The sequence below is a fragment of the Rhodamnia argentea genome, chromosome 7 (genome assembly GCF_020921035.1).
Source record: "Rhodamnia argentea isolate NSW1041297 chromosome 7, ASM2092103v1, whole genome shotgun sequence".
Classification (NCBI taxonomy): Eukaryota; Viridiplantae; Streptophyta; class Magnoliopsida; order Myrtales; family Myrtaceae; genus Rhodamnia; species Rhodamnia argentea.
In genome coordinates this window covers 7590836-7607651 of record NC_063156.1, presented here as the reverse complement: position 1 = coordinate 7607651, position 16816 = coordinate 7590836, and the positions used below count along the sequence as shown (strand labels likewise).

General features: G+C 43.1%; 3 protein-coding genes across 4 annotated transcripts; all 3 read right to left on the bottom strand.

Moving 5' to 3' along the window:
• Window positions 1–450: 450 nt before the first annotated feature.
• Window positions 451–3885, bottom strand: LOC115746901 (prosaposin-like). Of its 2 annotated transcripts, XM_030682863.2 has the most exons (6): window positions 3752–3885; window positions 2933–3025; window positions 1847–2019; window positions 1538–1735; window positions 1262–1321; window positions 451–945 (listed from the first exon to the last, which is right to left on the bottom strand). In XM_030682863.2, the coding sequence occupies exons 2-6, from the start codon at window positions 3018–3020 to the stop codon at window positions 781–783; spliced, it is 684 nt and encodes a 227-aa protein (XP_030538723.1). In that variant the 5' UTR covers window positions 3021–3025; window positions 3752–3885; the 3' UTR covers window positions 451–780. The 2 variants fall into 2 exon arrangements, with proteins under 2 accessions (XP_030538723.1, XP_030538724.1); XM_030682864.2 differs by lacking the exon at window positions 3752–3885 and having other exon boundaries at window positions 2933–3044.
• A 1640-nt stretch (window positions 3886–5525) lies between these two features.
• Window positions 5526–9690, bottom strand: LOC115746900 (aspartate aminotransferase, mitochondrial-like). The gene is made up of 9 exons (XM_030682862.2): window positions 9314–9690; window positions 9089–9174; window positions 8219–8425; window positions 8004–8109; window positions 7704–7808; window positions 7451–7623; window positions 6951–7110; window positions 6637–6827; window positions 5526–6249 (listed from the first exon to the last, which is right to left on the bottom strand). The coding sequence occupies exons 1-9, from the start codon at window positions 9467–9469 to the stop codon at window positions 6168–6170; spliced, it is 1266 nt and encodes a 421-aa protein (XP_030538722.1). The 5' UTR covers window positions 9470–9690; the 3' UTR covers window positions 5526–6167.
• Window positions 9691–13544: 3854 nt separating this feature from the next.
• Window positions 13545–15754, bottom strand: LOC115746925 (cationic peroxidase 1-like). The gene is made up of 3 exons (XM_030682911.2): window positions 15527–15754; window positions 14888–15079; window positions 13545–14213 (listed from the first exon to the last, which is right to left on the bottom strand). The coding sequence occupies exons 1-3, from the start codon at window positions 15743–15745 to the stop codon at window positions 13662–13664; spliced, it is 963 nt and encodes a 320-aa protein (XP_030538771.1). The 5' UTR covers window positions 15746–15754; the 3' UTR covers window positions 13545–13661.
• Between the last annotated feature and the right edge of the window lie 1062 nt (window positions 15755–16816).

Below are 16816 nucleotides of genomic sequence, written 5' to 3'. Positions count from 1 at the left end.
GCGGAGAAAGAGGGGTGGGGAGAGTTGTTTCTCACTAAGCATCAACACTCCCTGGGCTTTAACATTTTTCAGTCATGCCAAGTAAATACAGAGACGGTCTGGAACTCATTGTCCTGAAGGCAAGAGGAGGAAATAATCCTTGCCGATCACACTCATGTTACTAATTTCGCATTCGCCATATGATGGGGTTTTTTTTTTTTTTGAGCAAAATTCGCCATATAATCGTTAAAATTGTGCAAATTGAATGGGTCGAAGACACAAATCACAACACTCAGTGGTATTCTTTTATGCCACTAGCAAATTTGGGCAGCGTAGCACAAAATCAGTTTACTAGTTTATCCACGTCTCTTGAGCTAAACAAGAACGAATTCAGCCATCAGCCAGAAGAAAAGAATGAGGGGATAAGGGAACGCCAAACTGACCACTCTATACATGCGCCGTAACGATGGATAAGCAGAATCTAAGTAGTTAGATCGAGGTTCGTTTGTCCGACTGATACAACTATTGTATAACAAGCATAGTCAGTGAACATAAGTAGGACATCGATGACGCCAGGTGTTACTACAGCACTAGCTATCGCAGCAACGGTTAACCAACACTTCCAGATGACGCATTTCTACGTCTAATATCATATGCATCTGTCATTATGAGGTTTCACTTCCAGCTCTACCAGGTCATGTGTAATGACACTAACGTAGGGTTGTGATTGTGCATATGCAATGGCGAATGAAACGCACATTTCAGGACATACGTGAACTATGCGTCCCGTATGACGAAGCTTCAAGAGTCGGATAGCAATGGCGTCTCCTTGGTGGGTACTGGTTCTTCAACTTCGATTTCGGACTTTGTGCACACATGCAGCACGGCGCACACATCGGCTGCCTCCAGAAATTGTTCCATGTTGGCAAGAATTAGTGGCCCGTACTCAAAGACCATCTTCTTACACTGCAAAAAGCAAACAGTAAATCGTTATTAAGGTGCTGCTGCCTCGGAGAAAGGGAGAGAGAACTAGATACGAGAGCTTTTATGCAAGAGTAAATCATTCATGCTTTTGACTTGAATTAGACGGCTTCTGTCGCAAAGAACTGAAAATTCTTGATGTTCAAGAAACTCCTTCTAGGAAGAGTTGTTGGAAAGCCCATCTATATTAGCATGGATTAAAAGAAAACAAACGTGGCTAAGGGAACTATACTGTGCTTGTCTAAGATTTTCATACATAAATGTGCGTGAGTGCACATTCACGTGAGAAAAGCAGATTTACCTTGTTCTCGTAGCTCTCAAGGGAATCACAAGCCTTCAGGAGTAGTTCAATTATGTCCAACTGAGGTCAATATGAGAACCATATTAGTTGTCATTCCAGTGGCAAGATTCATGGAGTGTAACAAGAAGGAAAGCATTCATCTTGTTTCTTTGTGCCTGAAGGTGGCCAAGCGAAAGATCTAGTCCCTTACCAGGGATAAGTACAAGAACAAAATGGCTTTATGTGGTTGAGCGTTGCTCAATACATACAAACTACCATAATGCAAGAAGTACCAACCTGAATATCAGGGTCTTTCAACCTATCCAAGACTAGCGAAACAGCATCATGGCAAAATTCACAACTATCTTCCTTAAGCTTTGGAGAAACTCTCTCCGCTGATTTGCAGAGAGAGATATCCTTGCAGATCTCTTCAGGTTGCATTGAAGAAACCTCTAAGAAGAAAATTGGAACATAGTAATCCACCAGAATAATGCACTGCAGATGAAAATGACAAGGTTAAAGCAATGGAACAACTGGCAATAATAGGCATCCACAATTCAACTGGTTGGAGTTCAATAGTCTCACAGAGAGATAAGAGAGAGAGACCTCTGTCTTGAACATCGGAACTTGGGAGCAGGTCAAGTGAAGAAGTTCAATTACTTCAGATTGAGTTTTATTCTTGTGCAGATACTTGAGTGTCAATGCGGCGTACTCCTCACACCATGCGCACACATCTCCATTCCTTGAACTTCCCTTTTCCAGCATGTGGTACTGCATTGCTGAACACAAAATGTAAAAGCATCATTCAGTTGCTACTGTATCAATATGTCAGACAGTTTCTACGAAATGGTGCAAAATACAATCGGCCATATTTCACAGGTAACTTGTCATGCAATGCAAGAATGTTAAACAAAGACTTGGCATCAGTCGCATAGATTTTAAGATTGCTTCCTTGTCAGCTGACGCAAACAAATGTTCATCAAAATATACAAGTTGCACCAGCTATTACATTATAGCTCGTTAAAATTCGTAAGAGGACAATATGCGTTCACCTTTTCAGCGGTAGCTGGTGTGATCAACATGACTTAGTAACCCAAATGTAACACCTCTTTTGCTTATGTCATCTCATAACAAGTCGTGCCATTATTTGTAGAATTTTATCACCCCATGACATGCTAATAACACCTTTATATAGTTTCAGTCAAAGATAGCAAATGATATTCTGATAATAATATTAGACAGAAATAATTGTTCATTACAAGCATTTGCTGAAACTCCTTGCTCATGATTTGTGATTTAATTATAGCGAATGCATGGTCAAATACATTTTAGCATACTTGTTTGATAGGCAATTTTTTGTTAGATATTTCTAAAACTAAAATTTTCATTTTGTTAATGAAGTATCGTTTTCTGGATCAGAGACAATGTTGTTACTAGCACTTGACATCAGATAACTAAAGGACACGGAATAAGGAAGGTAGCATGCTTGCCAACACTAGTGTAAAGAAAAACATTTTAAACATATATGAAGAAAACCTTTAAACATTGAGTAATGCTCTTATCATGGACAGTTAAACAAGTTTTTCACTGTTCTTCAGTGCAGGGAAGCAGATGTCTCTATCACTAGTGACGAAGATCCAGAAACCAAGCAAAAAGAAATGAAGGTAAATCAAAAGCAAACTCAATGAGTACCTTCAAGATTGCGTGGCAGTTGCCTAGCGTTGAGGGTTGCAAGTGCACTCAAAACAAGAAGAAACAGGAATCCTATCTTCACTCCCATGATACCTGAGACATAACAGCAATTGTACAGATTTAAGTATCCACATCCAACAGACGCAGACAGAAATTCGCACCTTAATCAAAAAACGACACATCGAAAAAGCATATAATATATGCAAAACAACACGAGGAGTAGAATTGAAGCCCGCACGTGAATTCTACAGCCAATTGAACTTCGAAACCAGAGTCGGCGACCTCAACACTGCTATTCTACCAGCACCTATGTTGCACCGTTTCTCGGACAGGAGCGACACGGGTATGCACTCAACCATCAGGCTGATCATGTCAGTTATAATGATTGATTCCCTCCATGACACCTTGTTAAGCCTTCTTGGGTGCATGTGAAATCAATTGGTGATAACACAGCCACATATATTCGAATCCCATTCCGCCGCACATACCCCAGTACAGTACCTCAGAGATTCCAAAAGTACCACCTCAAATCCGGAGGAAAAGGCCGCTAACAACACTTCATACACTATGAAAAAGCTGCCTAATTGCAGCTCATGGACAACACCAAAGCGAGGACTGTGGCATTTGAATTCACCATCAAGGGCACTGGCACGTTTCATAGGATATAGCTACTGGGTGTTGAGTTCCAGGTTGACAATAAGAAACGAAAGATCACGCGCTGCTCAAATTAGACATGAGGCAGCATAAACGCCTCAAAAAAACGTTCTTTTGCGCGAAGGAACACTAAACGAGTCGTCGGCGACGAGAGAGAGAGAGTACCTGCGGCGACGAGAGGTGGTCGGCGATTAAGTGGAATTGATCATGGAGAAAGCCCAAGCCACAGCCAATCAACCGTTTGTCATGCACCATTTTATCAACCTTCTCCCTTTCGTCCTTACGGGCAATTCTGGGTCGGGGTTGGACTGTCGGATTGAGCAACCGCGAGGAAGAGTAGTTGAAGTCAGTTGGGTAAGTTCGTCGCTTTTTTACTCCCCACACCATCGCTTTGACTCTGGCCTGTTTGGTTCAACATTCCAAATGAGTATTAGGGCCCTAAAGTCCCTTGGCTAAATACAAATATTGTTTGATTCATTTTTTGGCTCACTTTAGCGAGATGCAATTGCATTTCAAATGCTCTCCAAAGTCCTTTAGCCCAAAGTACCTCTAGAGGTACTTTGGGCTAAAAGACTTTTGCGAAATGCAACTAACTTTTTTATTATTTTAATTTTGTCACCTTCACTTGCCGCTGCCCACCGCCATCGCCCATTGGCTGCCCGTCACCGCTGGCTGCCGCTGCGTCGGGACCCGATCCACTGCTGCGGTTGCCGCCTCTGCCCGGTCCCATCTGCCGCCGGTGGCCGCCTCTTTGCCATCACGGTTGCCGCTGCTGCCGGTCTCCGGTCTTCGCTGGAGCCACCCGGGTTACTGTCGTCGTCGCTCGCCGCCGGTCGTCGGTAGCCGGCTGGTCGTCGTCGCCGCCAGACGATTGTTTGGTCGTCGATCCACCGGCCGCTGATAGCCGCCGGTCGCCGCCACCGGCCGCCGCCACCGCCCGCCATTGTCGCTGCTTGCCGCCGCCGTTCTTTGCTGCCACCTTCGTCGCCGCCGCCTTTTTTTCAAAAAGAAAAAATATTTTACAAAGTTTATTTTTCACCAAACAACATTTACGTCAAAGTTGCTTTTCAAATGTGTTTTTAAAATACACTTTACTAAACACTACTTGCATTTTGAAAACGGCTTTTAACCCAAAGGTATTTGCATTTTCTTAAAGTCCCTTGGCCAAATGCTGAACCAAACAGGGTCTCTGTCGGAGATTTCTACGTTAGTAACCGTACATCGTAATTTTGTCTCAGTTTGTCTAAGTTTGAAGTATCGTGATCCTACCTGCTACTGAGCTCTTGATCCAAATCTCAACCTTGATTCCTCTCAAAGTTCAATTTTTTTTCATGAACCCGTACTGTTAATTGAAGTTTTCATATGGATTAGAATAAAATCGGCTGCATATTCAACGGGAGACCCGCCAAATCATGTCGAGGTACAGACAGAACTAACAAGATGAAATTAGAGGATCAACAAGAATTTATCAGAGGATATTCCCGCAGAAAAAAAAAAAAATTTTTTGGCCGGTTCCAAGTTGAAAGCTACACCGACTGGTGTCGTCATAAGCTTTTATGTTCACGAAATCTTGTTTTTTTTATTAATTAAGCTTATCTCAGTCATGTTAGGTTTTTGGATTAGTACTTAGCCATCTCAACTAATTATTACTTTGTTCAGCAAGCAGGGGTAAACCAGAACCTGATGAAAGAGACTTCAGTAACAAAAATCTGGGGACAAGGTTACATGCATAATCCATCATTCGTATGGAACCGGTTCGATGTTTTCATCTTGGGGACCAAAGTTAAAAGAGCCCGGTTCGGTCGATTAATTATGCCGGCGCTTCCATGTCTCCAACCTGAGACTCATAGTCGACACCAACTTATCTCACTGTGCCAAACTCCACCCTGATCTCGGGGTTGATGCGATGCTCTTAGGATTCGATGCATAATTCAAGGGATTGATCACAATCCATGATACTGTCCTTTTACTAGATACAAAGATGATTACAGCTTACAGGGGTGTGTCATACGATCCTATGCACAAATAGAGCACCGAGAAGTACCACTTTTGCGTCTTAACTCTTTTAAGTACTGCACGCTACTTACATGAATACAAAGAAATCTCCTACAAGAACAGCCACTATCAATGAACTCACAGAGTTATCTCGCTGTGCGAAACTCCGCACTGATCTCGGGTTGATGCGATGCTATTGGATGCATGATTCAAGGTGTTGATCACAATCGATGGTATCGTCCTTTTATTAGATAGAAAGATGATTACAGCTTATAGGTTTGTGTCAATACGATCCTAAACACAAATAGAGCACCGAGAAGTACCACAGTTCATCTTAAGTATTGCATGCTACATGCATGAATACAAAATATCTCCTACGCGAACAGCCACCTTCAATGAACTCACATTCGCATGCAGTGACATCACTGCCAGTGCCAGTCTCTTTCCGACGTCCAATGCCTATATGCTTCTATGGCAATGCGCATTGAAGAAACCTAAGCCGTTCAATATCATCAGTCCAACCGTATATAATCATCAGGCAGTAGCAAAGGAAAAGCGGCTAAAAGCCTGACGTCTTGATAAGAACCTAGGATTCTCGACCAGATTTGGTGACTTCGTGTATGGCATTTGCCAAATAGTCCATGTTGCTCATTGTAACTCCCGCCATGCTGTTCAAAAACACAACACTTCACATAATAAAGAACTGTGAAAAGGCGAAGCCAGTCAATCCAGCAGGTGTGCAGATTGCAGCTTAAGCTATTTAAATGCCATCGATGATTCATTTCAAGGAAGTTGTGCTCCGCTGATGAGATGCAGGCAGATAGAGCCGCAAAAAGAAAATTCAACTCTCTTTCGGTCAATAAAAGACAATTTTCAACTTATTCTGCCATTTGTGAAGGCAGGCTTTAAGAGAAGCTGATCAAAGGCATCTTAAGGACTGCTTTTATAGGAAACTGACTCAATGGAGATTTCCTCTCTGGGGAACAAATAATGCAATTCTTCACAAAAACAACATTAGGTAACATGCACTCCTGAGGTATGAAGCAAGGTAGTACCTGATACGGCCATCAGCAGTCATGTATATGTGGAACTTCCTCTGCAGCTGCTCTGTCTGTTGAGGAGTTATACCAGAAAAGCAAAACATGCCAACCTGGTTTGTTATATGTTCCCAATTGAGAGGAGATCCCAATTTCTCAAGGCTTTCTCGTAGAGCTTCCCGAATTTTACAGATGCGATTTACCATTGCCTAACAAAATACAGGCAAAGCTAAGAGAAGTCAGAACAGCTCTCGTCTGACAGTATGACGACAAAATGAATTGTGAAAACTGATGAATGGGAAAACCATTGCAGAAGAAGAATAGGAAGCTACCCTCAACTCCTCGACCCAAAGTGCCTTAGTGTCTGGATCTCCTAAGATTGTCGAGACCAGCAATACACCACGAATAGGAGGACTGCCGTACATTGCCCGTGCAATCTGCTGCAGTTGACTTTTTACAGCAACTGCCTGCTCTGTGTCGGTGCAAAGAAGGCTGAAAAAGAGGAAAAGAAAGATGAAATAACCATATAGATTAGCATTGCAACAATGGCTAGATATTGCCTATCTGCATCACCTCATCCTACCATTAGAATAGCAGGTGGATGTGCATTGCATGAGGATTTTTGTCTAAATAAATTTAGTTGTTATAAACACAATAGTCCTCGTATAATTCTCGTCGCTAATGTTTTGCTCTTTCCTAAACGCTTCCTGCCTTGTAGCTTTGCAAGGACTTGCTGGGCCACGAAAGATCCCTTTCAAGGATCCATCTGTCAAATTATTCCCAAAGCACTGCAGGAGAGAATCCTACTTAAGAGTGCAAGATATATCTGTACCTGAGACAACCAACTCGGTGTCCATAAAGTCCCATGTTCTTCGCAAAGGATTGAGCACAACCAATTAAATGTCCATCTTGAAGAAAAGTACGGATTGCTTGTGCATCCCTGTCTAGATCACCGCTTGAAAAACCTTGATAAGCCATGTCAAAGAATGGGAAATGATTCTTCACCTGACAACCATTGATGTTTACAGTCAGTTCAAGAACTGCCGGATTCTCGCATAGCCATGCTGGTACATAGGTCACATTACCTTCAAGTGATATGATATTTCTCTCCACTCTTCCTCAGTTGGATCAACACCGGTTGGATTATGAGCACAAGGATGGAGTAAGAAAAAGGAACCATCTGGGGCATTCTACTGGTAGAAATACCAAAATCAGAAAATAATATCCCCATAGAAGTTGCACACGTACAAAATGTCCAGGTAGTTGTAGTCAGGGAAGGAAATTATGAGGCAGCAAGATAAAGCGACTCTTTGTAACTTAATCAGAAAATCATGTGGGTGTATGAGACGTTAATACTATTATCATCAAAAGGGTACAATTCTTACCTTGATATCATCTACGAGTGCTGGAAAATTCAGCCCCTTTGACTTAGGGTCGTAGTGAGAGAAGGTGCTCTGAGGAACTTCAGCATCCTTCCAAATGCTATGGTGGCTGTTTCGAATGTCAAAAACAATTAGGGTTAGTCAAGTTAATGACAAAGCCAATGATCAGTTGTATCAAGAATGCACGGATGGGTTTAAAAGTCATAAACCGCCCTCACTTCGACCAAGTTGGATCAGGGAAATAAATTTTTGATCTCGGATAGAAGCGCCTTTGAAACTCTGCAAAGAGGCGACAAGCACCAGTTCCCGAGAGCGTTTGAACGCCAGCTAATCTTCCTTCTCCTATGACATTTGCATCTTTTCCATAGACCAATTTTACGCTCTCCTCAACCAGTCTAGAGTTAGCCGAAGCAGAAATCGACTCCCTGACAAGGATATCAAACCATGAGAAGGAACCTTTCTGGTCAGCTAGATAAACAACACTCCTCATCACAATCAATATGAGATAAAACCTCATCCTAAATGACATGGTACTGCCTCTGTAAATTGGTGCCACCATCAATTAGCAAATCCATCATCGCACATTCAGATTGAGGATATCAATCCACTGCTAATCTCGAGAAGACCCTATAGAACACTTCACACTGTTTCCTAGGTAATCTTCGCAGCTTAGCAAGGTATCCCTCATTTTGTCATGGTTGTTTACCTACTCATAAAGCTGCTTACTACGCGATTTGCATTCTTCTACGGCAAAGCTCCAAGCAACAACGCAAAAATCCCACAGCCAGTGCTTTTGGAACTAATTAATAAAGCATTAGACCAAATATATGGGCTCACTAACGAAATGATATAATAACTGTTACAAAATGCACAATACTAAAGTACTGAATATGATTATATTGGCCTATTCGATGATCATAACATATAAGGCGGTGACGTAAACACATCTTTTTAACGATCAAGTCATTTCCCCAGTAGCTGTTTATCCCAACACTCAAACATGGAAGTATCTTGTCATCACTTCACCACTAAGAACAAGAAACAAAGCACGGGCATTTACAGCAAGAAGGGGTAAATCGAGAACTCACAGGAATTCGCTGCCCGCGACTTTAGCCTCCGCATTCTTCACGCACCGAAGCACGACAGGCTTGCCTTCTTCATCCCTGTAAGCACCCTGCATTCCCCAACAAAACCGCCCATCAAAACGCGCACGACCGCCAAATCAATATCGCTGCCAAGCGAGCATTTTCACGAGCGAGCCGTACAGAAAACAGCAAAGTGAGTGGGGGGCAAGGGGGGGAGCCGCGGCGTACCACTCCGAGATTGATCTTGTTCGGGCTCGCGTCGGCGAGGAAGGCCCGGCTGACGCTGGTGATCGGGTCCTTGGGAGCCGGCCTCACGCGATCCCACCACTGACGATGAGCCGATACGCCTCTCCTGGCGACGGCGTCCCCGAGGGCTCTCGACATGTCGTCGCTGCTCCTCCGCGTTCGGTTCTCAGCTCCGATGGAAGCGACGGTGATGGGGTGGTGAAGTCGCTTCGATGGGTGGTGAAGTCGTGAGCTTTGAGCGTGTGGGGGTATAAATGCAGAAGACGAAGCATCAGGAGCGGCACTTCCATGGGCGAAAGCGTTCGCCCTTCTTCCTCCTGTTTTGCGGGTTCAGTTCCAGTGGGCTGCGTCTGTCTCCCGGTTTGCTCGAAAGCTTCTTTTGGACAATGAGAGACGGCTGTCTCCATTCCACATCTCAGAGGTCAACGTTTCAAAGTTAAGTTCCCTCCACTCGTTGATCGCCACGTGTTAAGTGGGCCGACGTTCTCCTTAGCCAGAAATATGGTATGGTAGCCATCACCCACTAAACATTCCTACCTTAATTTTGTCAAATAAGAACGCTCTTATTATTTCAAGAGTGGCCTTTTTTTGTCCTTTATTATTATTTTTTCTATTTTCCTTTTCTTTTCTTTTTATTTTCCTTTTCCTCTTCCCTCCCTCAGCCATCGCCGGCGTTGGGCAAGGGTGTAAAAAACGAGAATGCATTTGGTTAGAGCCTTTTTTGAAATAACGAGGCCTTTTTAAACTTTTATTTAAAATAAAGTTTACTTCAGATCTTTATTTAAAAAAATTTAAAGGCACTTTATATCATTATTTGAATTTTTTCTAACTGAATATGACGAATCTCAATTGAACTCGCTAAACTCCCTCTCTCCCTATCGCGCTCTCTTCTTCTTCTTCTTCTTCTTCTTTTTTTTTTTTTTTTGTGGTCGACATCTACCTATCCCTCTCTCACAGCTTATTTTCTTTCCTCTTCCTCTCTTCACGGGAGCCTCCTCCCATGCGACTGTACGAATCGCATCACGCGCCGGCCGCCATGGCGGGGGGAATCACACTAAATTGAATTTGGCAAATCTTGACGAAATAAATGTGATATCTCCGTGAGATGAGACGCAACATTTTAAGTGATCTATATTTCAATTAATTCGCATCCTACGCGTAGTTTCTCATACGTGGACACAACATAAGCTTTAGCTCTTGATGGGCTCCACTAAAAAACTTGTATCTTGTAAGGATTCACATATTCTGGTGCCTTCGTGCATGCAAAAACTACTTGAACAACGTAATGTGACATTGGATTCATTTGTTTTGCGGAATTTTATTTTATTTTTCAAAAAAATACTTTTCTCATTTTTCAGCATTTGAACTACTAAGATAATAAGTAAGCGGAAAATATTTTTCTAATTCAGGAAAATAATTTCTTATTTATAAAATTAAAACTTTTAAAATATGACTATCTATTGGCGCTTGAACCAAAAACCCTTCGCTTAGGCACGAAAACCCTAAAACTTGTTCTCGGGTCCCCGGTGCTTGTGCCCGGACCCATTGAGCTCGGGCCCGGGTCCTCGACGCCAGGGCCCATATCCATTGAGGTCGAGGCCACGGCTTAGTGCTTGTGTGTGATGCCCCGACACACCCGTGCCTGGATTCGCAAAGGCCAAGCGTAGGACTTTGGTATCCGTGCTCGGATCCCGTGCACTTGCGGCCGAGTTTATATTAGCCGTGATCAAGTCCTCGGCACTCGAGCTAGGGTCCCCGGCATTTGGGCTTTAGTCCACAAAGGCCATGCCCGGGTCCTTGGGCTCCGGCCCGATTCTCCATATCTCGTGTCCGAATCCGTGCGTCTAAACCCATGTTTCTTGAGGTTGAGGCACGGGACTCCGGAGCCCGTGCCCTAACCCATCAAGGTCCGGCTCGGGTCCTAAATTCCAATGCCCTTGTATCACGGTCCGACAAAATCCTCACTCGAGGATCGACCGTAATTCGATCAACCGACCATGCACCGAATCAATTCGTGGTCAATCATGTGAATCACCTAACATCAGCCCCACTCGACCAAGCATCGCCCAAGATGGTCGAGCGAACGGAGCATCACAATCATCCATGCATCGGTCGTTGAACGATGCAAACATCGATTAGAATCAATTCGTGGATGATGCACGACTCATGTAGCCAGACTCTCGCACGATGCAAGACTCGTGCAACATCAAGTCGCGCATCATGTCATGGACAACCCAGCGAGCGACCTACGATACAAGTGGGTAGCTGAACGGACGCACGACCCCTCGCTCCGTGAGCCTTCTAGAACATCAAGTGGGTCTGGTCACAACATCATTCCGCATCATGGGGAGTAGAATCACCGCATTAATGCGCGCACCATTCAAATTTCAAATGAGCCATGCCAAGCAGACAAGACAAGCACTACATGACAAATCAGGCGAGCTGCTGGCCATCTTGTATTATAAATAGACCCGAGCATCACTAATGTAACTCACCTTGTTCACCATCGGCATCACTTTTCATCACGAATCATCTTGTATCTATCGATCATCAATACAAACGTCATCCATACGTCATCCATTCTCCCCACGACTTAGTCACTCGGTTCACTCTCACTCTCTCCGCAAAAAACGAATCGTGAGCATTGTGTGATCAATCCATGGACCAAGGCTTGACTTGTGTGCATCATCATTCAATCTGCTGCAAATCACCACCCAAATCACCGCCAATCGCTGCACAATCGTGGTTCAAACTCTAGGCCCGTGACACTTGCCTAAGTCCTCCATGCTAGGGTTTGGGTCCATTGAGCCCAAGCCGAAGACTCGGTGCTCATGCCCGGATCGCCCGCGCCCATGCCCAAATCCATCAAGGTTGAGGCTTGAGTCCATCGAGGTCAAGGCCCAAGTCCACACACGCTCAGGCCTAAATCCACTGATGCATGGTCCGGATCCCTTGTGCCCGTGCCTGGATCCCTTGTGCCCAAGCTTGGGTCCATCAAAGCCCGAGCACACGACATGACATAATTCGTATATCAAATGAATCAAGTTACTTTCGTTGCATGTTCATTGATCTTTCTTTGCTGAACGTCAGATTAAATTTTCATGGAGTACGAATCGACGTGACTTATGTTTGAGACGAAGATGCAAGCGACACGAATCCTTCATCCCCGCGTTCTTAATACCACGACTAAATTAAAGCAATAAACCTAGGATTAGATCCCAAGTAAATATTTTGTAGCGACTTCAATTAGATCTTATAATACTCTAGAGATTGAACTCAATTATTTCTTAAACGATAAGTATAATTAGTACTTGGAAAACCAAATCATTACTGATTAAAAGACAGTCATCTAACGATTGTCAATCAACGGTAAACACTTTTACCATGCGAAAGGCCACAACATTGTAGAAAGACCGGTATCATAGTTAGGCCTAATTTTATAAAAGAACACTGAATTTTAGGTTCGATTTTGATTTTGTCTGAACTTTTTTTTTCGTCTAAAAAAACTCCGAACGTTAGGTTTTGTGCAAATCTGTCCCGAATTTTTTTGTCTAAAAAATTCATTAACTTTAGATATAGTCCCAAAATTGTCCCGAATTCTAGTCCCTAATATTTGACCCAAAACAAAAAAAAATTACTAGTCCCTAATAAGCCCCCATTGCCCTTAGTTCAAAAAAAAGTTTGGGGTAAATCTAAGACTAGAGTTAAAGTTGGTGACCTTTTTTTTAGATAAAGTAAAGTTTGAGGTAAAATCGGGACTACACCTAAAGGAGCTACGGATTTTTTTCGACAAAAAGGTTTGGGATAGAATTAAAACTAAACCTAAAGTGGGGGATTTGATAGGAAATTAGGCCATAATAGTTGTCCGCCAATGAGAACTTTTAGCATTGGACTAAATATAGTCGGGGTCTTGTTAATTCTTATACCGTGAGAAGTTCCTTCCCTCTTGATCCCAAGTTGAAACGACAGATTGAGCATAGAAGTGCCAAAAACTTGATCAATCGAGCTTATCGCAATTGATTATGATGATACACTCATTCGATCGGCATCACACTGAGATTAGTTGCTTTCTAAGTTACCGCTCTCTAATTAATTGGATGAATTATCACGTGACGATACGAAAGCGTGAGAGATATATGAGAGCCTTCCTTACGAGAAGTGGCATTATTTAAGATAAAACACTTTGCCAACACAGGAAATGACAATTAGGTTCCTCGCTACGTCGTGTTCAATTGACGAGCCGAAGTTCCTTTCAACAGAGAACGCGATCCATTATTCGATGTAAATGCTGCAGGATCTTACAACGTCATAGAAAACGCCAGGATTGAAATCAGTTGACTTTTCTGCAATTCGTCCTGATCTGACCGCTAGACCCGGTGAGAGGGCTGAGGCCTCCCATCTTGACCATGGCATCGGCAAAATCGTTCCTGAACGAACCCAAGCCGAAGCTGTAGTCGATCACCAGGGCGTCCGTCGAACCCCCACTGAACAGCTGCTGGTCCGAATGGAGCAGGCCCTTCTGGCCCAACAAGTTTTTGAAGTAGGCGTTGTCGAAGAACGTCGGGGTCGTGACGTCGAGAGGGGAGAGGTTGTTGTCGCCTCCCGAGCTGGGGCAGCTGGTCTTTAAAGACGCGGCGAACGGCGGGCTTATGTCGCTCTCGTTGTAGAGCCGGCCCCGGAACGTCGTGCACCTGGCCTGGCCTATGGTGTGGGCTCCCGAGAGCGCCACCATTTCTTTGGCAGTGAAGCCTTTGTTAGAGAAAGAAGTGATGAGGGCGCTGAGATTAAGAAATGGAGCTGGGAGGTCGGTATTGGCAGCGTTTAGGCTCGCCGTGGTCGAATCTCTTCTTCCGAGCTGAAGTCGCCAACTCGGTCCACCCAACTGAACATCAAATCAATTGACACCGCATAAGTTTAGAGGGGAAAAGAATCATAAAATTTTTAAATCTATTGCATTGATGTCAATTCGGTCTTAAAATTTTAAATTATTCTAATTTAATCTTAAACCATTTATATTTGTGTCAATTGAATCCATCAAACCAATTTTGATTGCAAATAGCTAACGTGGATGTTAGATGGCCTACCCGGACCAGCCATGACTAGACATTTTTAAATATTTCTTGAAAGAGAAAAGAAATTTAATTATTTTTTCTTTAATTTTGGCCAGCAAACGTCGCTGCGAAGGCCATAGCCCGGATCTAGTGAGGGATTGCGGCCCTCATCGGCCAAAATGAAAGAACAAAGAAAAAAATTATTAAAAAAATATAAAGAAATCAATTATTGAATAATAGTTTATTAAAAAATGTCTACGTCGAGACTGGTCACGCCATATAGGACGGTCGGCGTTCACGTGAGCTATTTGGGGCTAAAATTGACCGGATGAACTCAATTGACACAATTATAAAAGGTTTAAGACTAAATTAGTACAATTGAAAAGTTTTTGACTGAATTGACATCAATACAATAGATTTACGATTTTTTTGGTACTTTTACCCAAGTTTAGGGAATTAATAGTATCTTGGTGAGTTTCAAGAGATTTCGAAGGTTGGTGCTTACAGCAACGACGGAGTACTTAGCAGCAACGACTATGATGTCGGCGCAAGAGACGATGCCGGGGCACAGTTTCTCTAGTTTCGACTTGATGGTGTCGATCACGTCAAATCCCCTCGCGGAGTTCACATTGGGAAACGCTGTCTTCTCCCCGGTGAAGTTTGCGGTGTCATCTAGTAGGATCGATGCATCACATCCCTATAAAAAAAATTGTTATTTTTCATCTTATTGAGCTTACAAGATGTAACGAACCAGAAAGGATCACATAGATAATGAACTATGAGGTACGAAAGTAATTTTATTTATTTATTTTGACGAGCAGTCGGAAAGGAATGTTAGAGCAGGACTTTGCATTTGCTAGAGCAGAACAAAGATATGGACAAAAAAAAAAAAAACACTAAAATAATATCTCACTTGTTCCAAAATTCCTTAAAGATCCGAATCTCCATAATGTCGGCCAATTTCAATCAGCAGTGAGTTTAGCAGACATGCGACGAACCTTCGAAAATAAATGTGGAGGAGTAATCTTTATATGGATTGGAATGAAGTAAAAGTTTGCGCGTGAAAGAACATGCAGAAACATGCACGAAGCCGGACGTGAAAGTTAAAAAGATAGAATGGAGCGAGTAAGCGGAAGAGACTTGCTTGGACGAAGCAATCGTGGAACAGAAGACGGAGCAAGGACGCCCCCATGCGAGACTCGTTGGCCACAGCCGATGCCACGACGGATCCGATGGTCTCGAGCGCTCTCGGGCAGCTTCGCGCGTAGTAGTCTTCGCCAGACAACTGTGCCGAGGCAGATCTCGACGCAATCGCGCAGACGAAGAAGACTAAGTAGATTTTCAGGGTTGCACCGGAAGCCATGACTGAAGGGGCTAATCAGATGGGAAAGAGAGAGAGAGAGACAAGGGAAAGATGTCGCAAATCTGTGTCAGTGTCTTGGTTAGGGTTCTTCACAGCACGTAGTATTTATAGGAGGATTATAGTACTTTGGGACAATTTTTTTAGGTATTTTTTTTAATTGGTTCTTAGGGTTAATGAACAGACCGTAAGTCGGGTGTTTATATTCTACTAAAACGTAGAATTACCAGATAATTTAATGTTTCTAGGTTAAAGTAGGTATGCCAAGAACAAGATCTTTCCCGAGACTTCTTGCTTGATTATGTGAAGTTCCATATATTTCGCCTAGTATGTAAGGTCGTCCAAATTAATCATTTTGGCCCTCTATTACACATGGGATTAATCGGGAAGCCACGTTTCAGAAACGTAATACTTTTTTCTAAAAGATAAGGGATAACTGCATAAAAAATTATAAAGCTTGTCACAAAAGTGAAAATAGAGTTCTAAAACTTTCGGATAGAACAATGAAGTTTTAAAATTTATCGAATTGATGCAATCGAATTCCTGCACTAACTCAATCCAATTTGGTTAAAGGAAAATATTGACATGACTTTAGTTATTAGTTTCTCTCTCCTACGTGGCTATCAACATTAACTAAGTTGTGTATCAATGCTCACAACCATATGGTTTTAACCCACGCTTATATATATATTTTTCCTCAACCTTGATTAAAATAGAATAAAAAGTAAAAAAGGGTTAAAAATGCCAACCATGGGCCCAACCTATGCAAGGCTATGATTCCTCACTCAAATCTGGGCCAGCGTGGCCGACCATTGTGGAGGTGCCAAGTGGTGATGCCACCACTATGTGACGTGGCGAGAGGCTTTGAGCCCTCACCTCGATGTAGGTGTGGATTAGCAGGCCTCACTTGCTCGCCCTCCCTTACCTCGATCGAGGGTCGCAAACCCTTGCTAGCGAAGGGTGCGCATGAAAACACTTCAGAAATTACATTTCTTTGCCGGAAGCTTATCCGGCAGAGAAATGTGTTTGATAAAACCCTGATCGAAGTAGAAATCCGTTTGGTAAAAAAATTGA